Source organism: Streptopelia decaocto (genome assembly GCF_964273445.1).
Source record: "Streptopelia decaocto genome assembly, chromosome: 12".
NCBI classification, from domain to species: Eukaryota; Metazoa; Chordata; class Aves; order Columbiformes; family Columbidae; genus Streptopelia; species Streptopelia decaocto.
The window spans coordinates 11,246,147-11,271,078 of record NC_138667.1 but is presented as its reverse complement, the minus strand read 5'-3'; the positions used below and the strand labels follow the sequence as shown (position 1 = coordinate 11,271,078).

The 24,932-nt window shown below is 46.6% G+C and overlaps 1 protein-coding gene across 4 annotated transcripts in view; it reads left to right on the top strand.

Annotated features, from left to right (window-relative positions):
- The first annotated feature begins 2,756 nt into the window (after window positions 1–2,756).
- ACSL6 (acyl-CoA synthetase long chain family member 6) overlaps window positions 2,757–24,932 on the top strand; it is a 62,805-nt gene continuing 40,629 nt past the window's right edge. For 3 of the 4 annotated variants that reach the window (XM_082063866.1, XM_082063864.1, XM_082063863.1), the window contains exon 1: window positions 17,072–17,189. In XM_082063866.1, coding sequence (XP_081919992.1) covers window positions 17,153–17,189 — 37 coding nt within the window. In that variant the 5' untranslated portion in view covers window positions 17,072–17,152. Of the gene's footprint in view, window positions 2,811–17,071; window positions 17,190–24,932 lie in introns of those variants that run through there. The other variant, XM_082063865.1, reaches the window with a different exon arrangement.

Here is a 24,932-nt window from a genome sequence, read left to right as displayed (position 1 = left end):
CAGCTGCACAGGTAAAATGAGCCTGGTTGCTTTGTAAATGATGGGACTGACACTTCACTGAATCACCGGTGTGAACAGTCTGTTGCTTTACAAATACCACACAACCTCACACCTGCTCACCATGGCAATGCTGCCATTCACAGGTCTGCATTAGCTTAACACAGAATCACACAGAACTGTTGGAGTTGGGAGGGACCTCTGGAGATCATATAGTCCAACCCCATCACCCACCTCCCAAGATCCACCCGGGGGCTGGGAAAGAGGGAAAGAGAAGCATGAGTAGTTAAACAGTTAGTATAAAACCATTATACTCTGGTGAATCCTCCACACAAAATTTGTGTCAAAATTATTTAATATATATAATTTATCCTTTAAAACTCCACTTAAAGTTGAGGAATTCCCATCAAAATACTGTGAAAATGTGGCACTTCCATATGGGCAAATGTATTGGCTTTGCGACTTACTTTACAAACGTGGCTCATCAGCCACAAGCCAAACCACAACATTTCTCCATTATGCAAAATGCAAAGAGCTTTTGTCTATTGAAAATGCAAAGGCCATTACAATGTGTATTTGTATTTATACAAAGAGGTTGATGCTTTACTCCCAGTCTGACAGAAGTGTAACATGATTTCCAACAGAACTCATCCTTACTGACCACAACATAAGTGTGACCAGAGCTTGCTCCCGTTTGTTGACAGGAGTCTTTTGGATTCAAGCTGCAAGTATGTCCTCTAAGACAGAAGAGATTAAACTGAATATCTCTTGTTTGCCTTATGTGATTTCAGCATAGCTGGCATGACGGGTTACGAGATGTTATGTTATGTTATAAGTTATGTCCAACTCAGATATCTTAACTTGTTCTATGACAACCATAGTAAAACTACTTGTTTTCTTGTTTCTTACTGTAATATAGGGAGAGCCAGACTGGGATTTGGTTTTTTTTCTCAAAAGGCTCTTGTAAGGTCTTGCTTTGTTTTTGCAGATGGAGACTCTGACTGGGGCAGTAGCAGAGCTGCAGTGGCACCTGCATTCTCCTCGTGTAACCTGAAGGAGTTCAGAGAGGCCACAATGATGAATGGATGCTAACAGAAAACAAATGAATAAAGTAGGGTGCTATACCATTTCTAATCTAATGCCTGCTGGTATTTTTGTATTCGCAGAATGAAATATTCCATTTTTCCTCATTTACATAGGCAATCAACTGTTTTTCTTTCTTGTAAATAGTTAAGCAGAGTTTTTGTCTCCAGCTTTTTCCTTATAGCCAGGAAGATTTTTTGGCCGTAAGATTTGAGCTAACAGTCATGCATAGGTTAAATATGATGAAATTAATGAGACATACAAATAAATCATACTTGGTGAATTGATTCAAAGTCCCAGAATTATAATTTGTGTATATATGTGCATTTATCAAATGAAATGTTTTTATTGTGAACTTTTAACAGTTAGAAGGCAGTTAATTAGTGCTATTACAGTGTCATTATGCCAAGGACTTCAAACATTCAGAGAAGAAAGTTTTTAACTGTCAGAGTCCTGAGGGCACTAACAGGCTTTGATGGTCCTGACCAGCTTCAGCTGAGCTCCTGCCCACACCCTGCCCATGGGCCTATTTAAGCTCCATCCCAGGACTGGTTCCTGTTTTGCAGGAATGTTGCTTGATCCCACCCATGCCTGTAGGAGGTTGTAACATGGAGGGTGTTGGTCTCTTCTCCCAAGTGGTAAGTGATAGAATGAGAGGAAATGCACTCAAGTTGCAGCAGGTAAGGTTTGGATTGGATATTGAGAAACATATATTCATGTAAAGGGTTGTTCGGCATTGGAACAGGATGCCCAGGGAAGTGGTGGAGTCACCATAACTGGAGGGGCTTTAAAAACGTATAGATGAGGCTCTTAGGGACATGGCTTAATGTTAGAGTTACGATATGTTTTGACCTGATGATCTTAAGCATATCTTCCAAGCTAAATGAGTCTATGATTCTATAATCTGTTGATTCGGACCCCAACCTTACCTTGAACATACCTCATCCCATGCAGTTTCCTGATGGTCTGGGCTCTTGGCTGACTCCTGGTTTCCACTGTCCTGCTTGTTCTGCCTGGGTAGCCCAGGGCTACACCCAGGCTGGTGGGGTCCCTCCCCTGCCAGATGTGTTATTGTGGTTGGCTCATGGCTCCCTGTATCTTAGGGGGCAGCCAGCCCTCACTGCATCCTGACTGTAAGTCTACGTTTGCCAGAGGGGTAAGATACACGCTGAGAGAATTAGAGTTTAGACAAGAGCTCCCAGCAAACGAAAATGCTCTACAGGCTAATATGAGTAATACAAAAGTTGAGAATGCTTTAGGCACCTCTGTAGTGATCAGAGGAAGTAACTCTGTCGACTTGAGTGAAGATTCGCCTTTGTCTTCAAAGGGCTGACCTTATCTCTTCATTTAGGCAAAATATTTTTCCCTAAATCTTCAGGTAGGTAGGGAGATTTGACACCATACAGCGTGTTTGCATGGCTTTCAGAAGCAATTTGTACTGTTCTCTTGACTATGAGATGTGAAATAGATTCACTGTAATGTCAGTCCTGTCACCTCATCCTGATTTGGGTTGCCAAATAGCACTGACCTGTGTGCTGTCCCTCCGGGCAATGTATCCTCTGCCCACCCTGAACACACATGCTACCCTCCAGCCCACATTAATCTGTGTGAGATGACCTTTGCAAAATACAGTGTGGACCTAATTATCTTCTCTTCCATAGGTAAGAAAAAAAAATGGCTAAAGACGAGATTGTCATGGAAGCAGAAGGTGAACCAGCACAACTTCTAGGGTAAATATGTTAATTGATGTTGCTATCACTAATATTAGCAAGTAACACGGAACACAATAGGGAGCTCATCACCAGTGTCAGCGATTTAACAGGTTCTGCAATTAGGAACAATTAATTTGCGGACAGGGGCCGCCGCTGTCCGTGGTGCTGCAGGCGGGGGAGAGGTCGGGTCCTGAAACCACCCGAGAGAAGGTGCCTGCACAGAGAAAAGGGCTTTACAGCTCGTGTGTGACATCAGGGCTGGGAGTGCTCGGGACTAGCTGGGAGAAAATTGGAAGGCATGTGAGGAGGTTTACAGGAAAATAAATTATTCTTCCCAAGGTATATTTTTGCATTGTAGAGGTAAAACAAGCTGAGTTAAGTTCCATCAAATGCACTGGAAAAGCACCTTAACCCTTTCCACAGATATTTGACATATTTTAGAGAGTGGAAGTTAAGAAATTAACTTGGGTGAGATCCCCACCCAGTTAATTTAGAGTCACCTGCATTATCACATGCCAGAAGAAGGTAAAATAAATACCTCAACTGCGGCAAAAGTCATGATTGCCCTGAGGCAATCCAACCATGAGATGGAAATCCACAGGCTGTGCAAGTTTCACTGTTACCAAAATTCTTTTTAACTGATTGCTCACTCTTGTGCTTTTAGACATGGCAAATTGGATCACTGTTGTGGATTTCTGTTCTCCACAATTTTCTTTAAGGTACAAATAAAAAGGTATGTGACTTCTCTCTGCCCCCAAACAGCAGTGCTGCTAGAAATAATGAGAACTGGGTGACCAGTTCAGCTGTAAAGACCAAAGAAAGGATCAAGGAGAAAAATCAAGGTGTAAATACAACCTTCCAAACAAAGTAAATAAATAACAATAATAATAATAATAAAAAAGTACCTGCCAAGGGACAGAAATCAAGGAGCTTTGAACAATAATGAAGGAAAGGGGAATTTCTGCTTACAGTCAGCTGGACTGGGACATTTTAGAGCTGGGCACATTATGGTTTGATATTAGGCTCGCTCACTTGGCAATGAGTAATATAAAGCTGCAAAGAAACACTGAGAGATGATGGAAACAGTTCAAACATCTTTGCAATCGACACAAAAGGGAAGCTGAAATAGCATCCTGAATAGGTATGATCTTTACTTAGCAGATTCTTGCATTGATTCTCAATAAATGCTGAATTACACAAGGGAAGAATTATCTCAAAATCATAATTCTGAAATGATAAAGAAAGGGTGAGGTTATCATCATAAGAAACCAGAAGAGCAGACAGAGCTGCTACTGAAATGTGGGGGAGTGCTGAGTCACTCTGCATTCGGTGCTGCCATAGTAACTATTTACCAGCTGACTGGGAATGAGGAGAGACAGTAAAAACCTGAAATAAGATTGAGAGATGTTGCAGATTGAAATATGTTATGTATCTTTTTAAAAGGTTTGACAGAATAGAACACTTTCTAGGGTTTTTTTTTTGTATTAGCGTTACTTGGTGCAAACAGATTACATTGGACTATTGAATAGACATATTAAAGTATTCAAGCAAGAAATAAGAAAATGATATTGCTTCTCTGATAGACTATTGTTATTGCATCTAATTGTGAGAAAGCTTTGGATTTGTTTACTCACAGGGTTGTCATATAATGTGTATTCTCCATAACCCAGCTCAGTCTGTGAAGAAACAGAGAGCAGAGAGTTCGTTGGCAGTAACAGGTTTGGGGATGAATGGGAGAGCTGAACATTGTTTAGAGAGGGATATAAGCTCAGATTCCCTGGCTAGTCTTTTCTGATGCTGTCCTCTGCTTTGGCTATTAGGATGATTGTTGTTGGCCTGTGGTGGTGACTTAAATTTCTAGGTGGCTGAAGGTACATCCTCCACAGGAGAGACAGCTCTGTGGCACAGTAGCAATTCGTGGCACTTCTGTGACTCACAGGATTCTGGGTGGTTTTTTACTGTGGAAAATTTCAGCATCATCTTGACAGGTATCTGTCACCATGACACCCCTGAGGACAAAATCTCCATTACCATTATCCCAGATGATGGATGCTGAGTGAGAGCACTTGATTCAGTGAGAGCACTTGAATTGGCTGCTGTTGAGATGTAACTTCAGAAAACAGACAAGCTGGGCCTTTTGATAACCAGTTGGGCCAAGTTTGCCTTGGGCTCTAGTGTACGGAGAAGCAGGCAGCTATCAAAGGTTTTAAAGTCAAGACTTAAATAAAGGTTCATGAGAACTTTACAGAGAGGCAGGAAGTTTGTGGTGAAACACAGGAAGACACTTGTCTTTTCTAAATTTGCATAGAGATTGAAGGAGCTGCTGCAGGAGATGATGAGGTCAGGAAAGCTCCTCTTTGCAGACCATGGGCAGGCACCTTGCGGCTCACCAAAGCAAGGGCATGGAGGTCCAGGTGGTAGTTGTTGTGTCACTGATCTTCACTCCTCTTGCGTTAGATGGAGGAAAGGGGTTTTCAGGACTCACTGTGCAGCTGTATATGCAAATCTGTTTGCTGTAAACCTGATTAGTGGATTTCTGGGAGCTGATACACTTCAATTAGTTTCTACTGGTCCCTCAGCTTCCATAAAGTATTATTATTTTAAAACATGCATCCCATAGAGATCCTATATCACTCGAATGACTTAATTTGTCCTACCAATGAACTTCAATATTGTCATTTCTAGCTAACAGAAATTTTTAGGAGCCCAAAAGCAGGGCTCAGCAAATGACACTGGTGGTTCAGGGGCAAGTCTGTGCTTGCTTAGACACAAGGACTGCAGGATCTGGGTAGCCTGCAGAAGATGAGGCATGCTAACAGCCTTCCAACACAATTTGCTGCATGGAGGAAAGTAAAAAGTGGGGTAGAAGCTGTTCTTTCTTATCAAGAAAAAGAAGGCCATAGGAATAGGCTAGCCAAAAGCTCTTAAGTAAAATAGACTGTGTAGTATTTAATCTATAATCTATTTTACTCTGAAGTAAAATAGATTGTAGTAGATAAGATCTTGCCAAGTCCTGTTTTATAGCTGTTTTATTTGATTTTATGACACCACGTGTAGCTGAAGTCACAATTGCTTCAGGCTGTGGAGACATTTACTGTGAGAGCTGTAGTCTGAGGAACCAGATACCATTGTCTTCGGTTCCCCGCTCACTTGTTAGCACGCTTGATGATGGTTTTCTGCTTTGAGACCATGGATCTTGGAAGCCAAATAGCCCTTGAGTAAAATGGATGTGGCGATTTTCTAACAGCTTTCAGGAGTGGGCAGTGGTGACACTAACACAAGTGACATTAGTTTTAGTCAGCTGCTGGTCCTCTGTATACAGGAAATGTTTTAAAGTCCTTTTCATAGTGAATCAGAAGGAAACCACACTGTGAGAAAAGGTATTTGCCATGAAATGGAAATTCTACATTTACGTCCACTTCATTCTCACCTTTAAGAAAACCAAAGGCCTTTACCTTCAAAGGAAATATGTTCCCTGGACAGGTGTAATAATACCCAAACTAGTGTTAATTCCTGGCATAGGCAGGGAATTTTTCTGGTGTATCTTGGTCCATGGTTATGAAGAGTTAAACAGCTGCGTATCAGCAGTTTTGCCTGCTTTGCAGATCTGCCATGTTAGTCACTCAAAAGGCTGGAAAAAAGGCACACTGTGTCTTCTACTTCTTGCCACTCCTGCCCTGTTCAGCCCACTGGCATTGTGATTGCCCAAGGGATGTAACATATGAGCCCACCACTGGTGTAGCCCTTTTAAAGGCTTTTTCTGCAAAGCTCTTCTTGTACTTTGGAGCTCAGAGATTTTCTGCAACATTTTTTTCAGGGAAAGATGGAATCATTAAGAACACAAATCTGCTGTTGCCCTCCATGTGTTAGGAGACAAACTGTGCTTGTGATACTATTTTTTTTTTTTTTTAAGTAGCCATTAGCTGTATTTTTATGATGTCAAAATATCTAGAAGCAACACTGATCTGTCTCGCAGGCTCTGCTGATGAAGCTGTAGGTATTTCAGCATCTCGGATAGCCAGGGGCTTTTAGGGCCGCTCCTGTGCAGGTCACTGTCCAGTGGCAATTTCATCGGCCCAAGGTGAAAATTAAAAACAATTACGGAATAAAGTTTCTCCCGTTCCCTCCCTCCTGCTGCAGATGCGCTCGGTCATTCCGAGGGGAAGGGATGCCCTCCCACGCCTGTCTGCCGCTCACCCGCGCATCAGCCGCCAGCCTCGCCCCTTTTAAGAGGGAGCAGGAGCGCTCGGCAGGATGGGGAGAGGGGGAGGGCTGCTAAAAATACCGCCCTATGCTGGGGGAGCGGCAGGGAGCGCGCACGGGTGCGCAGGGAGCGCGCCGCAGTGCGCGGCCGCAGGGATGCTCGTCCCGCTCCTGGGCTCCGCGGGCTCCGGCTGGCTGCTGCTGGGTGAGTGCTCCCCAAACCCCGCCCGGCAGTTGGGATTTGTTCCCCCCTCCGCATCCCGCTCCGTGTTTCCCGGCTCCTTTTCCCCGCAGAGGGCCGGGGCCGCGCACGGGGCCGGCGGCGGGGAGATGCCGGCCCGGCCCTTCCAGAACGACCTCTGGGCCTGTTGTCCCGCTCCCCCCTCTCCCTCCTTGCCCCAGAGTAAAGAGAATTTCAAATGTTTTGAAGGGAAAAGGCAGGCGGGAGCATTCCCGGCAGAGATGGGCAGGCGATATCCCGCTGCACGCGTGCGGTTTGAGCGCCGGCACAATGAGATGCTGCTGCAGCGCGACAGAGCAAGCTCGGCTCAAAGTGCATTATATAATTTCTCTGAAACCATCTTGCCTGTTTGTTCAGTTGGCCCATCTTTGGCAGATTCGTAAGGGCGCTTTAATTGTAGTGGGTATGTTAAATAGGGCAGTGCGCTTGGATGTGTGTGTGTGCTCGGGCATTAGCGCTGTTGGGCAGGTGGTGATTGAATCCCATTGTTTCGTGAGCAGGCGGTAGCGATTCAAAGCGTGTCTGGGCTAGAAAATTATTGCAAGTCCGAAATAGGAGGTTCCCTGTAAGGTATTAAAAGATTCAGCTTGAAATGATCTGCTGCAGTGATCCTAAAGAGAGTACTTTGAATCTGTGTGAAGTGTCTTTTCCAAGGAAAGGTAATGTTCAATGTCGGTGCTGTTTCCACCTTTATCTAACAGCTTTCCTCTGGGGAGGTAGACTTCCAAGGGAAAGAAGTAAAAAGGGGAAAATTATTTTAAAATACAGCATCTTTGCATCACTAGGTAAATATTCTGGAGGGGAGTGCCAACATATCATAATTACTTATGTTCATATCTACTTGCTATTTTTGATTATGAAAAGGGATGTTTCACACTGAAAAAAAGGAGTACTTAATACCACTGGCCTGAATTTTGTCCTGGTGGCTCCCGTTAATGACAGTGGCCTTACAGCTGCTTATAACAGCAGCTTGGATCAGTTGCTTTGGAACTGTAGCAAAATTCATGCAGTGCAAATATGGCCCAGAGGGAATTATATGGGTGAATCAGAAAGCAGGACTTGGCTCAGAGGCTGCAGGCAAGTGTTTGTTACAGTATTTTGGGCCCTGAGCCCCCAGGGGCTGCTCTGAGCAATGTTACTGGATGCACCAGGCTTGTTTATGACAACGGGAGGAGAACTGGGCCCGCTGGGAATGGGTCTCCTGTACAAACTCCTGCTCTCGGGCCTCCATGTCCACCCTGCGGTATTGATCCCTGTGCCTCCCACCTTGATATTTACTCTGCTATGTCCAAACACGTCCCCTTTGCACATCCCACTATCCCAAAGCATGTGTCCGTTCAGATGCAGCTCTGACTCGTGGCCTCCCTTAATGTTGTGCTCTTTATGTTTTCAGTGTGGAGGTGACTTTAGCCTAACATTTTGATCTTCAGAGTAGGTGCCCTTGGAAGACGGGTGTGCTGTTATTGCCTCTTGCAGCAACCAAGATGTACATCAATGCAGGTCAGCTGTGGGAGAGGGACCCACATTATTTCCTAATGTGCAGACTTGGATGGTCCAATGGATGCACAGAGCGGTACAGTAAAATAAAACAAACCAACCTAGCAACAGGTTACCACAGGGATTTGCACATTGGGCTTGTTTGGTTGAAGCAGGACGAGGTTACAGCTTACCCCTTGCTCCTCTCCCTGTGAGGAAAAGTAAGAAATCCCAGTAATTCCTCTGCTCATCTCTTCCCCCCTCATTTCATGCAACTGCAACCCCGAGCTGCTCGCCTGCCCTGTCAGTCCTGTCTCACAGTGAGGAAGAAGAGGGTTTGCTCTCCTGATTCCTGTAGGCACCTGTGCCCATGTGTGGAGGCACAAGAAGCTAACTGTGCCATCGTGGTGCCTTTTTGCCCCCACCAGCACCAGCACGTCTCCAAGTACTTTCCAGCGCATGTTTGCAGAGGAAACAGGAGATTCCTCTGGTGTTGCAAGAGGCTTCTACAGTCCCATATCTAAACCTCACTGTGGTGCTGTGACACAGGAGTCCTTACTGATGCCCTGAAATTCAGGTCTCTGGATAAGAAATTCTAATATTTCCTGCTGTGCTTTGTGTATGAAACAGAGCAGATGCCCAAGGCTGCTCAGACCAGCCCATGGAGTGCTGGCTGCTGCACAAGAGGCAAAGCCTGTGTTCTTTGATGAGGTATATTTAGTTGCTTTTATTCTCCATCCCTCAATTACAGCTCCATTTGAACAGTTGCTAGATACCATCAAAAGGAAAGAATTAAATGTATTTCAAGTTCCTTGTTTGCTTGCAGGGACAGGCAGCACATAGCATTTTTTCTCTGCTGCTCTGGCCTAATCTAGACATTTATTTGATTCTTGTCTCCACAGTACTATGGATATTACAAATATATTCAGGTAATGAAAAGAGGAGTAAAGCTTTAAAGGCAGGTGGTAAACTGAATTAACTGAATACCCACAGAAACAGGAATGATGACTTGGGAGCAAGCCAGAAACAAGGAAATGCAACGTTACATCAGTAATGGTATAATTGCAATTGTTTCGACGTCAGCACATACTGCAGAGCATCATCAAATTTAAACCTTTCCTTGTTATAACATTTCTAAAAGCTCCTTGAGAGAAATATCAGTATCTTCCTTCTTGATCACTGCAGAGTTGCAACCAGCACCTGAATATCTTGTGGGTAACTAGAAGCAAGTCTGAAGCAATGGTAGGTAATGTGAGAGATACACAGGCATCCAGGGCAGCTCTTTTCCCACGCCTTTTTTCTTAATTTTCCTAGATTATTTCTTTATACAGACCCAAACAAAAATATTTACTTAATCACCTTCCTCCTGATCAGAAAGGAACAGGAAAGAACAACATCTATTAATATTTTTTTGTTTTATTATTTTTAAGTGCTCTGCATGTGTTCTTTGGTGATGGATCAATACAAATAATAAGCTCCTTCCATCACTGCTATTTATGTCTCTACTATGTGAAGCCAAAGCCCTGCAGGTCCTTGGCACTGAGGTCTCATCTGTCCCTGCTGCCATCCCTGCAGCGCTCCAGCCTTATCCCCTCTGGAGAAGGCACCTGTGCCCGAACTGCTTCAGCCTCTCTCCTCCTCTTCCTCTGAACAGGAGAGCTTACAGTGTTTGTGAACCCAGATACCCTCCTACCCTGGAAAGTAGTCAAACACAGTGGAGTAAGGTGTACCAGAGATCACGTGGCTTTAAAATATGGATAAATATACTTGAAATATACGTGTAAAATCTGTGAAACCCCAGCAGGAGAGCTCATGTTCCTTTCTGTGCATTCTTGTAATTTGCCGTGGGCCATGCCAGGCTCTACAGGGCTTTTCTTTCCAGACGTGCTGATTCAGAGTCTTTGCAAATCCTTTTTTGGAGACTCCAAGGAACTCATCATTGATACTGTACACCATGATACAGGTAAATGTTTTGCTGGGCTTGGATTGATTGCTATAGTGTGCTATCAGTGCTTATTGATGACAAGTTATTTACTTTGTCAAATCCTCCTTGCACCATAAACATTGTCACGGAGGCTTCAAGGTGACCTGCGGTCAGCGGGGTGGCCGGCGAGGCCGAGGGAGGGAAGGGACCAGAGAAGGAAGGCTTTGCCTGATTTTGCTTCTTCCTTATACTCTGTATAAAATTAAACATTTAACCTTTGTGCTGGAGACTGCACTACAGAAAACTTGGTGGCTGGTGATGAGAAAGGGTAAGATGCTGAGCAGTGTAGGTACAATGTATAACAGATGCTTTGGAAAAGTACAGTTAAAAATGCAGCCCCTGCTTGGCATTGGCTGAGTTCAGGGCAGACTTTGGCAAGACCCTGCAGTGATTCTTCCGCAAAACCCAAGTGCTGCACTTGCTGTCCCAGCAGCTCCCCTTTCAGGTGCATAAGGGTATATATCACTACCAAAAATGTGGAAAGAAGATAAATCCAACCACCTTGTCCAAGTCATTTTCATTTGTGCCACAGGAAGAAAGTGTCACTTGTCAAAAAAAATCAGTGGAAATCACCATCTCATTAGGAAACTCCCAATTAAGAGAGGAAAAGTCTTTATCATTGTGTTGCAATACCACAGCTCACATTTCCATTTGCTCAACCATGTGGCTGCTGTGGTGTAGATACAATCTCAGAAACACCACATGTAAAGTACAGTGAACAGTTTCCACTTGATTACTGTAAAATAATGCTGCAAAATCAGTGTTGGATGGGTCAGCCTCAGTGGGGTCAATGGGCTCCAGAGATACCTGGGTTTTGTTACGTGGTTTTGCTCACTAGGTCAAATGTGTCACTTAGCACAGGGAGCAGTGACTCTTTTTCAATGGGAATGCTGCAGGAGTGGTCAGATACCAGGTGATTCAGAAAAATAACAACTCCAGAGAAGGGTCTTTTACCCTCTGTTGCCTGTGGCAGAGGTGGTGACCTGTAGAACCCACCTTCTAGTGGCCAAACTCCAAGACAGTCTTCACCACTCTGGCTGCTGAGGGTGGTGGTGATGGTAGGAAGGAGGCACCAGTCCCACCCCTGGGAGCAGACAGGTGAATGATCCGTCTGCACGTCTGGGGTTGTGCTTTGAGCACAGATGAAGAACAAGAGGCTTCAAGGCTGTCAGCCTGATCATAGTCATCACAAAGCCTTCAGGCCTGAGATGAACCTTTGGGTCCAGAGCACAAGTGCCGGGGTGGCAGGGACCTGCTGTGAGGCGCCACCTCAGCTGGTCCTTCCACAGAAGTGTGACCCTCCCTGCTGAGAACACACTTCCACTTTGGAAAGTTGTTCTAGAAACTTTACTCCAAAGTCTTCCAAGTGTCAGCTCAGATTTGCTTATGAGTAATCTGGATCCTGCTTGTTTGGATGCCAGCGTGATGTCGCAGCCATTTGTTTTCCCCTGATGTTTCCTTCCCAACCCACAGCTCAGCCTCCTCGCTGAGACTGTTGTCCACGTGGCAGCTCTGTCCCATTCTGCTGAGACCCTTCTTCAGCCTGGCAACTTTCGCCTTTGGAAAGGATGGGTTTCTCCTGCTGTGGGGAGCGCAGGCTGGGTGCAGCAGGCACCACGGCTCTCTTTGGGCCATCGCTTGGTCTCTCGTTGGATGGAAAGCTGCACAGCCTTCCTTTCCTGGGCTAGACAAGTTCATGGCTGAGAAGAAAAGGAGCTGACTGTCCCTTCTCCCACCAGCTGTTGAGAAATTGAGGCTGAGTTGCCCTGGGCACAAGGCAGAGCAGCCCCTGAGCTGCTAATGGGACCTGGGGACAGCCAGAGGGCTCAGAATCAGCCATCTTGGGAAGGACACACAAGTCCCTGTGCAGGGCGAGGGGCAGAGCCACGCTCCCCTCCACCTCCAGAGCAACACGCAGCTCCTTTCCCAGACCTACCAAATCCCTAAAAGCAGCTCAATGCGCATTAATGTCATCGCTGTGATCGCTGGGGTGTCCCAGTCACTGCTAGATGGCACCAGCTGAGAGCTGCAGCCAGGGAAAGCACCCAGGTGTTTGCTAAGCTGGGATTAATTTTCCTTTTTTCCTCCAAGGGTGAGCATGAGCTGGTCAGTACAGGAACCAGCACTGAAATTGCTAAGCTGATTTAACTTACTTTTTCAAAGGAAAAAAATATATATATTATCTAGAAAAAGATCAAATAATTCTGCTCTTGATGCAGATGAATTGGAAGTGATCTAAACCAAACTTGCACTGAAATTACAAAATATGTGAATGATGCAGATTTAAATGTCTTTTCCGCAGAGATCAGAATTTAGGTATAACAAATGGAAAGACCATTATTTAGAGCTGGTTTCAAGATTCTTTCCAATGGTGGGAAAAAAAGACAAATATATTAGAAGCCTTTTTGAAATGCTAAATGTATTTTACTTTGTATCATAGAATAGTTTGGGTTGGAAGGGCCCTTCACAGCTCATGCAGTGCCACCCCTGCCATGAGAGGGACATCTTCACCAGCTCAGGTTGCTCAGAGCCCCGTCCAGCCTGGGCTGGGGTATCCACCACCTCTCTGGGCAACTGTTCACTTTTAGGTAAAACAGTTCTCTGTAACTCCAAATGACCTAAATCAGGATTATTTTTTCTTTCACTAAATATTCAAATAAAATTCTTTGAGCACCCCAGCTGGGAGCACCTTGTGAGGACCGTCTTTGCAAAAGGTTCCCCTAGTCCTACCAGCATCATAATGGAAGAACGAGTCTTGATGGGGAGCGGCTGAGGGACCTGGGGGTTCAGCTGGAGAACAGGAGCTGAGGGGAGACCTCCTGATCTCTGAACTGCCTGAAAGGAGCTTGGAGCATGGAGGGTATTGGTCTCTTCTCCCAAGGAACAAGTGATAGGACAAGAGGAAATGGCCTCAAGTTGCACCAGAGAAGGTTCAGATTGGATGTTATGAAAAATTTATTCCCGGAAAGAGCTGTCGGGCATTGGAACAGTGGTGGAGTCACCATCCCTAGAGGGGTTCAAAAGATGCAGAGACAAGATCCCTAGGGACATGGTTTAGTGTTAGAGTTAGGTTATGGTTGGACTTGATGGTCTTGAGAGTCTCTTCCAACCAAAACGATTCTATGATTCTACGTTGAACCTTTTAGAATAAGTTGATTCCCACCGGGCTGTGGCTGCTCAGTCCCCTAGTTGCACCCCACGCGTTCCTCTGTCTGAGCCAGACGGTGTTTTGGGGACACCACAGTGCCCCCTTCCCTTTTCCCTCCCCCGGAATACCCGAGTCCTGGTTTTATTTTGCCTGAAAAGGGTTTGTGGTTTATTGGGTTTTTTTGTGCCGGCCGCCACTCCCCGGGCAGGCAAATCCCGGCAGCTGAGAGGCTGCCCAGGGTGGTGTGATGCTCTGACCTGCCAACAACAATCCAGGGCTGTGTTTCCCTTCGGAAAAGGCATTTGCATTTCTTCTGTTCACTTGATTTGCTTAAATACATTTGAAAGGGCAAAAGCTCTGCGTCATTGAGACTGAAGAATGGGGCTGTCTGAGGGCCTCCCCCCACCTTAACCCTTGGAAACCTTGCTCCAGTGTTGTAGACACGGCTTAAAATATCCAGAAAGGGGGATTTAAAGGCTGACTTTGCAGCAGGGAAGGGGCCGGGGGTTGGAGAAGGGGAAAAGCCTGACGGCAAGGAGGCACCTCTGAACTGGAAATTCACTTGTGGGCTGCCGTGGAGAGACTCGGGGAGAGTTTACAAAATCCAGCATGGACAGAAATGCCATCATGAGGACCTGAAAACCTCTGTGAGATCAGGAGAGCAAAAGCAAGTTACAGTAGTGTCAGGCACAGAAATGCACTGCATGCTGCAGGGTGTGAAATCAGGGAGGGCAACTGACTAGAAACAAAAATACAAATAACCTAATTGCTGCTAAAGTTAACAAAATTTTAAAACATAAGTAAAACTAAACTAAAGCCACAGGAAATGACCTTCAACATAAAGCAAATGTTTAAAAACATGCAAACAATGTAACCACTTGTTATCAGTGTGAAAATAAAAGATTCCAGTGAAGTACTTAACTTTGTGTATTTAAGAACATCTCAAATCAGAGCCTAACCACAGATTTCTCAAAAAACCCTCTGTGAGATGATGCTGATCCCCCTTTTTCCCCCATTTCGTGGTGCAGTGGCAGCCCCTCCCTGCCGGGGGTACCGGCACTGGGTGGGGGCTGTGGCCGGTGGGTACCAGCCCTGTTGATGTCCCAGGATGGAGAAGGGACCCCTTGGACCAGGGCAGGATACAGCCCCTGCACCTCACCATGTGCTGCACCCAGCTGCAAAACGGAGACTGTACTTCTGGGTGCCTGGAAGCTGTTTTGAGGATGACAGCAGGGAAGAGATGCATAAGCAAAAAATCATCACTGTGGGTTTACTTTTGTTCCTTTGCCATGCATTGGTATCCCTGCAGTGTAAGGAAATAGAAGGCTAGAGGGAGAGGAGGCAGAAACACCTGCCTGGCAGCCTCAGCTTCTAATTATTGAGACTCTGGTTGATAAGACTCCATGGAGTGATGGAAGCCCAGGAGCTCACGGGCCGGCTCTGGGCCCAGGGTAGTTTCCTGGTGGTACAGCCTTGGTTAGCTGCTTTGATGGCTCTGCATCCTCCTGGCTATAAGCTTCACTCTGTCTAAAATTCAACCTTAATCTGTTCTTCTCATTAATTTTGATGAAGCATAAAAAGGTCTGAACTTTCCTGAATCACTTGTTTTACTGAAGCCCTCCACATGGCTGAGGGCACATCACCTGCTGTCACCTCCACAGAGGTAGTCAGGAGCATCCCTTACCAAGAGGTGTTTGAAAGACGACTTCTTCTAAATAAATACAGCACAGTAACTTGTTTTAAATCAAGTATTTTGTTAAAATCAGTATTCCCACATCCCCTAGCACTCCATTGCCAACTCAACTGTGTTTTATCCAAGGGCTACAGACACCCAGGGCTCAGCCAGCCTGGGGTTGCTCACACACCTGACATATCTTCTGACTACAAAGTCTCTGTCAAGCTGTGGCTCATAAGGAACAAAGGGCCAAGAATCTGAACTGCTGAATAGTGTTGACGTCCCCTTAAGCCAGCACTGTGATGCTCATTTACACCTGCAAACCATTTAGGCCACTACTCCCTGCCCTACCCTGGCAATTTTATGAATTAAGCCTGATTAGAGAACACCCACATCTGAGCCAAATGAGTGATGTTTGACAAGCTTGCCTGAAATCTCATTAAATATCTGTCCCACTTCATTCACGAGTGCCGTGTTCTCCGAACATTCTCTGTTATGCACTTCAAGTGCATAATATAACAAGTACGATTTAGGGCAGATCAGACAGGAACTTTATTAACTATGATGATGGTTTAAGAGTGTTCAGGCAGCATCTCCTCCTCTGGTCCTCTCTGCCAAGTGATTTTGGAGATTCAGCCTTTATATGATTTCAGGAAAAAAGGAAAATAAAAATAAAAAAAGGAGGTGAGGAAATCACTAATTCCAGTGTTAACAAAGCCAGGTATTACCCCTGGGAGGAATGGGCTCCTCAAGTGCTTTGCTAACTGCCACAACTTTAAGAAAGAATCAGTAAATAAGGTGGGGATATGGAAAGAGGGCTCCTGTGGGGCTCCCCCCCCCGGGTTATCTCTGCTCACACCTGGGGAGCTGGGAGCAATCAGAAACTGTTTGCTTTCAGTGGAAAGGAATGTTCTTTTAGTTAGGTTCATTGTCTTAGCCAAACCTCTCAGACCTTAAATATTAATAATTTTGCCACCACAAATGAATTGCAAGGTTTCTGTTTTGTTATCAGTGTAAATTAACAAAACCTAGTTTTGGCTCAGATGCCAGACTTTTTCTTTGGTTTTAATATATATAACAATGTAAGGATGAAGTTAGCAATAGTTGTTCTCTCGCTATTTTACTGATTCAGATCAATTTACATTTATTCTGCTCAAGTTACGAAGTTTCTAATTTAGCAGGCTAAGGCTGGCAGGGCAGACTTTCTCAGTGTCAGGAATTTAATTTTATGATTACTTTTCCCCAAGGTAAAAAAAAAAAAAAAGCTGTCTTTAATTTTAAACTTAACATTTGCAATTTTACACCCAAAAGCCTTGCCTCGACTCGTTTAGGAACCATAAAACTCAGTATGACAAATAGATGTGTCAAAGTGATGCAATATTCAGCAGAAGGGGGAGTTTTGCCCATCTGCAAGAAGCCGAACAAGGCTCCCACCGCCGGGAGCTGGAGCCTCCAGTGCCTCAAGGGTTACACCGGGGCACTGCTGCGCTAATACAGCCTAAGCTGATATTAGCCGAGCTTAACTTCTTTCAGCAGTTTGCAGATGGGAAGGGGGTGGGACGTCCTGGAGTCAGCAGTTCTGCAACAAGTACATGCACGGCAGCTCCGGTGGCCTGAGACCAGCCATGAGCTGATGTGTACGAGGGCAGAGGAGGGTTTCTCTGCGGCTGGTAAGTCTGTGGCTATTTTATTATTATTATTATTATTATTATTATTATTATTATTATTATTATTATTATTATTATTATTATTATTATTATTGAAGTGCGGGTGAGGGGCGTAGGTGGCTCTGGGCAGCACCCCGGGGGCTTTGTCCAGCACCGGGGTGGCTGCTGGCTCTGCAGCACTTGGGCTTTGGGATACTGAGGGAAGCAAAACAAAAAAAAAATGGGTGTGGGGGACACCTCGGTGCAGAGAGGGACCCCATGGGCTCTGTTGTTGTGGGAAAAAGTGATCTCGGCTGCGTTTCTTGGTGTTGCAATGTGGGGCAAGCCTGTCGGCGTGGCTGGCAGGATGGGGATGAAACACCAGCACCAGAAAGTTTGTGGCTTTTGCAGTTTCCTGTTGTTTCACGTGCTTTTAACAGCCTTAGAGGGGGGAAAAAAGCTCCAGCTTGGCTCTGGCTGGAGATGCCAGCGCTGAAGGTGGCTGGTCCTGTGTAGTTGGGGGAGCCCCAGGAACAGTGGTGGCTGCCGCTTCCAGCCCTGGGGCTCCAGGACTCTCCGGCACCTCTGTGCGTTCTGCCTGCACGCTGGCCAAGGTCACTTGGATACAGAGATGGGCTGGACGTTAGGATGAAATTGGTTACAACGAGGGTGGTAAAATACAGGTTGTTCAGAGAGGTAGTGGATGAACCATCCCTGGAGACATCCCAGGCCAGGCTGGACGGGGCTCTGAGCAACCTGAGCTGGTGAAGATGTCCCTGCTCATGGCAGGGGGGGCACTGGGGGAGCTTGGAAGGTCCTTTCCAACCCAAACTAATCTGCAACTCTGTTCTTTGAAAGGTGGTTTCTGGGGGTGCTGTGGGAGGGCTCTGCCAATTTAGGCTTTGTTCCTCAAAACATCAGGGCTTGTTTGCAACAGCAGGGTCTCCCCAGAGGCTGGCAAACTTGTTTAATTGTGGTTGAAACCCCAGTGGGTTTTTAGGCCTTCTGTATATCAAGTTTCAACCACCCAGACTTCAAGGCAGGTACTTTGTGACAGACGTTGTTGTCTGTGGGACCTCCAAATACCAGTGACTGACGTGTGCCTTTGCCAAAGCTGTACAGTGGTGGCAGGTCGCAAGTGTTAAACGTACTATATGGTCTGGTTCCTAACCAAGCACTGTGGATTCACACCGCCTTCAAGCACATAACTGTGTGTGTGCCCCATCCATGTGGGAAGAGCCTGCTGTGCGGGGGGTGCAAACGCTGCTAGGGGTACTCTGGAGTGAGGCACAGAGCATGGAAACCTTATCAGGAGCTATGGAACACGTGCTCAGGACATCATGTGGTTTCTTTTTTGCCATGTTGCATTAATGTGTGCCTGTCTCTGGTGTGTTCTGTCCTTGGGTGTGATGGGGACAGGTTGGGATAGGGGTTGGGGATGTAAGAGGATGCTTTCAGGGGTTTCAGAGAGGCTCCTGGAGGGTCTCTGTTTGTTCCTGGAGGTGTCCAGCATGGCAGGTCAGGCATGGCCACCAGGTACACCTGCCAAGGTGGATGTGGGCAGCTGCGGGGCCTCCTTGGAAAATCTTCTGCACCAACCACACGTGGTTATTTGCTGTTGAGCAACGCAGTGAGAGCGGTCCCTAACACAGCGGCTATTTCTGCAGTGATCAGTGTGTTTTTTTTCACATGCAAGAGAGAAACATAAAGTTACGTTCCTTTAAAAGCACAGTGATGTTCTCTCACACACAGAAAATATGCGAAGATTATTTTGAGAAGCTCTGGTTGTTTGTGGGCACCGTGTTTAGGTGACGACTGCAGGCTGCTGGCATGGGGCCCCTGCTGCCTGCGCCTCTGCCTTCCAAGGACGGAGTTGCTTCCCTTCAGGTCCTTTGGCACGTGACGTGCTTCCTTCTTAACCCCTATTTTCTTGTCCCTTATTGCACTGCAAGGCTGCCAAATAAAGCCCTGAGCTTGTCAAAGCCACTCTCAGCTGCTGGTTTGTTTGGGGGTGAAGCGTGGGCCTGATTCGGACAGTCACGTTATGTGTGCATGGGTCTGGAGAAAAACTTGCTCTCCCCAGGTTGTGCTTACTCCTTCAGGGTCCCCTTGCTCCTTCCTATCTGTGTGGACAGGGTCCTTCAGAAAAGCACTACAACTTACAGGGCACTTGATTGGTAATTAACCTGGTCTAATTATAGACAGCTTACTGTGAGTGAGGGATACAACTGTATTATAGTTAGATCATGACACTACTGTTACTTTTTTTTTTTTTTTAATCTCCCATTTTCAGTCTCATTTTCTAGTCTCAGATTCCATTGTGACAGTCATAATGCCATCTTCATGGGCACACATTTGACACACAAGTGGCAGAGGACATTTTCGTCTGTTTGTTTGTTCGTATGGCTCTGCTTTTACCGTGGTGGCAGGCCAGAAAGTTTTGGTGCTCTTCAAGCTGTAATATTGACTTAAAGAGAATTGCTCCTTATAATAAAGGTGGCACTTAGCTATTATATGGTACAAGCTAGCGCGTCTACTTCTTCTGCAGTGGCTGATGAGATCTGTGGTGTGACGCTGCGTGGGCAGCATCCTGCAGACAGCAAGGGGCCTGATTTCCAGGATCCCCATGGCTGGAGGCAATGCCAGCTGCAATTTGGCCTGCTTAGCCCTCCTGCAAATACTTTGTACACAACTGTTGATATTACAGAAGGCAAGATGAAACTGAAATTTGACCAAGTAAGAGTTTTGGTCCAATCTGAGCTTTTGGTGAAACAATGCAGCCTCATACATGACTGGGAGGTGGTGTACAAAATGTTGCTGTTCTTTGCTATCCTCTGCAAGACTAAGTCTGAGTATGCTGTTGCGTTGCCTCTTAAGCATTATGGGAAGTCTCCTGTTATAAGCTAGTTTAGGTTTCTGCATCACTTTGGATGATGCATTCCCAGGGCTGCTGTACTCGCATACAAACCAATGGCCGTGCAGGATGCTCGGAGTGTTATTCAGAAACCACTTTATTCTGGTACTGCTGCCAAAAGAAACAGTAGCAACAAACCCACAAAGGTTTGCAGCTGGATCAGTGCCCCTGGGCTGCCTCTGCACAAATATTTGTGCTGGCACCCAGGAAAGGCAGGAGGCAGGCAGGAGGGCTCCTCGCACTGGTGGGACTTGCTGTGCCATCCAGCTGTTTCCAGCACATAGAGGGGATCCCAGGTGAGCTGTAGTCTCTCTGGGCAGGATGGCAGGTGCTTGTGTTGAGTTAGGGGCCCCATGCCAGCCCCATGCCGGCTCCCACCGGCCAGGACCAGCTGAATCTCAGGGTGACTCCTGTCACCAGTCCTTGTGACCATGTGCTACAGTTACAGGGTTAGGCAGAACCACCACTGCAGCTGCCAAGGTCTCCAGCTGCCCTCCCTGCATGCCTGCTTCTGGCTCCATCATGGCACTGGTGCTTGTGATGCCATATAGAATCATTGGAAGAGACCACCAAGATCGAGTCCAACCATAACCTAACTCTAGCACTTAGCCATGTCCCTAAGAACCTCACCTCCACATATTTTAAATCCATCCAGGGATGGTGACTCCACCACTGCTCTGGGCAGCCTGTTCCAATGCCCGACAATCTCTTCCAGGAATAAATTTTTCCCAATATCCAATTTAAGCCTCCCCTGGTGCAACTTGAGGCCATTTCCTCTCATACTATCACTTGCTACTTGGGAGAAGAGACCAACCCCCTCCACGCTCCAAGCTCCTTTCAGGCAGGTCAGAGATCAGAAGGTCTCCCCTCAGCTCCTGTTCTCCAGGCTGAAGCCCCAAGGTCCTGCAGCTGCTCCCATCACACTTGTGCTCTAGACCCTTCGCCAGCTTCATTGCCCTATATGATCATCCCAGGTAGGGATTTGGTTGGAGTTGGAAGTGAAGCTTTTTTTCTGTTACTTTTGCAGAACAGTTAATTTTGTGCCAGCTCAGTTGCCTGCTCCCACCAACAGCCATGTGCCTATGGTGGGCGTAAGACAGAGGGGAACACCAGTTGGTGGCAGGGAGCCCCGCAGCTCCATCCATCAGTGATGTGGGTTTGGGTCACCCCAGCCTACTGACAAGGAGGGTTTTTTTCAGGAACATCAAGCAGAAATCAAACCTGGTGCAATATGTGCATGCTGTAGGAGAGCAGTCAGGGCCAGCTCTTGCCTTCTGGTGTCCCTTCAGCCCCCTGCATCACTGCGACCGGTCTCGCACATACTGACCATGCAGACACAGCCAAAGGCTGGGTGTGAATGGTCATGGGGAGCTGAGCCAGGCTGGGACCCGCCTGTGCCTGTCCTTGCCTGGCAGTCACCTGATGTGGGGGCAGAGCAGAACCAGGCCACGACAGCCAGGGGGATGCACACTTGTGTGCTTGTGGTGGCAAATTTTACCCAAAATCCCCTTTCTTCCAGCCCTGGGCTAAGGGCTTTGCAGGCTGAGATGAACACAGCGGGCCTGGCTCTGGCACATGAAGGCAGGGAGACTGAAAATGAGCCCTGTAGTGAGCTGTGGAGGGGACTGCATCCCCCTGGGTGCATTGAAGGGCAATGTGTAGTCTGCAAGGGTACAAAAATGATCCCTGGGGCTCCAGGCAGCCTGTGGATTGGGCTGAGAGTGCCGGTGCAGCTGAAGCAAACAGCATGATGGCAAATTGTAGCTGTTACTGAGAAATGCAAGGTGTGCTTTTCATAAAAGAAAATAAAACAAAAAAAAACCCAATGAAATGGGAATTTGTGAGGTCTGGACTGGAACTTCCCCAACCCTCTGAGTGCTGCGGTTGGACACCCTGTCCTTTCCCACCTCCCACTTCTGGCTGGTGTGTCCTGTGCCACATTGACCAGCACTGACGTTGCTGCAAGAACTGCAGGTTACTGAGATTCATAGCTGGACCACGGCCTCTAAAAGACAGTGCTGAGGTTTGTTTAAATCCAGCTGATATTTGAAGGCAAATGTCAAATCTTTGCCTGGCAATGAGCCATCAAGCTCTCTGCTGACCATCTTCGTCTGTCCTGCTCTGTAAAGCTGGCTGTCATGGCTGCAGCTGCCTTCTCCCTCTCTGTTCAGTGCTTCTTTTCGTACTCTGCCCCAGATAACTATTTTTATGCAATTATTTAAGCTGTTTGTTTGCTACCTGTCACACAGCATTCAAGAACCATGTAGTATAGGGAACAATCAACCATCAAAGTCACTTAAAAAAAAAAAAAAAAAGAGAACAACAACCTTCTTCTCTCAAACCCAATAAACTCCTTTTTTCACAAGAACTGAGATTTACAAATGATCACAGGTGCCTCTGGGAAGTGAGGGAGTTTTGCAGATGTTCTAGAAGCAGCTTCCAGAACTGAACTCCAGCTCTGGCAAGAGCAGCACCATTGTGCAATGCAGGGACACAAAACAGCCTCACTTTAAGGATGCCTGCAGATCACAGCACTTAAATGTGAGCCACAGCAAACATGCACGGGATTCACTAGTACCTGTAAACTTTGCCATAAGGCTGAGGGGCAAATTCTCTCCTGCTTTAGTCACCTCCACGGGCTGCTCCCACAGGCCCTGTGATCGCGGGGACATGGGCAGGGAAGGGTCAGGCTGGGGTTCTCCCAGGTGGAACTTTGCAGTCCCTGAGCTGGTTTTGGCCCAGCTGTGCCAGCAGTCCTGCAGCTACTGTCAGAACAACAAAGAGCCAGAAAACCACACAGCTTTGGGAGTCAGCTTTGTCTTCTGGCGGGGTCACATTTTAGCTTGGAGGAATTGCCTGAGCACACAGCAGCCACGCTGGCATGAGAGTGGCGAGATGAGCGTGATGAGGGGGACAGTGGGTGCAGAAATAGCCCAGGTAGGTTTTGCCATCTGAATTTCATCCTCTGCAACCACAGGCTGAGATTTCCAGCCTGGTCAGTGGAACCTTGTGACTCTGGTTTATCACATGCGGGTGCTGGGTAACATTTTAAGGACATTTCAGCAGTTAGAGGAGCTTTTTTGTCACCATGCCTTAGGCAATTGATAGACTCCAGAGAGAACAGAGTTCTGAGCTGTTCAGTTTTTCCTTTCTGGTAGTAAAGTTAAAATACTTACACAGGCTTCCTAGAGCTTTGTTATCCAGATGAGCGGCAGATCTGGACCAGGATCTCAGTCTCAGCTTTCCTGTATGCACGAATCACGGTGGCTTCAGAGTACTGCTGTGCTGAGCTGCTCAGGGCTGTGAAAGGTATTTTTAGGTTGGTTCACATGTGCGAGCTGTGCCTGAGCGTGGCGGGAGGTGTGGGAGCAGAGGATGAAGGCTTCCGTGGGCTGAGTGGGTGGACCTGGTGCAGGGAGATGAGGATGAGCTGGTGGTGTGGCCCCTGCGTGGCTCCAAGCACAGGCGGTGGATTTTGCTCTCTGAAACATTAGAAGCATATAAAGTAAGATCTCCACGCAGCCACTGAATTATTTATTGAATAATTTCTCTTGGCAAAGGGCTGGTATGCTGTAGATATTTTAGATACTTTAAATACTTCTGTTTATGTGCGATTACTCTGCACTTGCTGTTAAAATTGGACTTTCAGGACATTGAGCTCCTTGTTAGCATTTTTCCCTTTTTAGTGGATGCTTGCAAAGATCTTATGTCTTGCAAATGCATTTCTCGGCAGGGCCCGGAGCAGAGGCCAATGCCGTTTCTCCGGGTTGCTTGGACATTCCCATCCTTTGTCTGCATCTTACCATTGCTGTTGGGGTGGCGAGGGGTCAGTGGGGTCCCAGCGCTGGGCTCTGCGTGGGGCAGGGGTGGGGCTGGGGAGGAGCCTGTGTTGTCCACACTCCAGATACTTGGTGAGAAGGAGGTTTTTTGGGGAGTGTGAGATGTCTCTGCAATAATGGTACTGGCACAAGCATTAATCATCAGTCACCCAGAGTGGGGGGAATATATGTATACAGATGTTCTTTATATATATATATATATATGCGCATGCACATGCAAGCATATACATCCACATATGCATGTATATATAATTGTATGTGTGTATATGTATATATAATGATACCAAATCTTTTTGTAGCCTCCTCTGAGGCAATTTTTCTGCATCGGGCATTTTTCTGCCTGATTCTCCTAAAACAAAAATAAAAATCCCTCTTAGATTACCAGGCCAAATTTGTGCCCCAATCCAACCACACGCTGAACCCCTTTCATTCATCCCTGTCCTCTCAATGCAGTAACCAGAGGTCATGCAAAAGCGTTGCCGGCTTCCTCACTGTGAACTTTATTTGCTTTATTCCTCCCCAGCAGATCAAGCGGTTTGCCGCGATGTAAAGCCTTTTTCCAGGGCAGATAACTCTGCCCTGCTGACCAGGGAGGGACAGCACGGGGGGGCCAGTGGGACAGGGGTGGTCCCTGTTGGCCTTGCCACAGCCCTAGGTCTGCTTCCCACAACCCAGACCCCCACTTTGGGGTCCACTGAGCCCCCAGCCAGCTCCATTGGCACGAAAGCAATTTGAGATAAAGAGGCTTATGCACCATTGAAACCTTATTCTTTAATAGCCTTGTTGGCAAAGAGCCAGTTTAACAGATTGGACCAGTCTGATTCCCAAAGGAACAGGAAGAAGGATGTTTTTCATTAGTAAAAATAAAATATAAAAATCATAACTTGCTTTTATTACATTTCTTACTCGCCGGGTGCTTCTCCAGTATGTGCTCCTTGGAGGGGTGCTGCAGCCTGGCAGGCATTGTGTGCCTTTCCTCCCTTGTTCGCTATCCATGCAAACAGATGTCCAAGC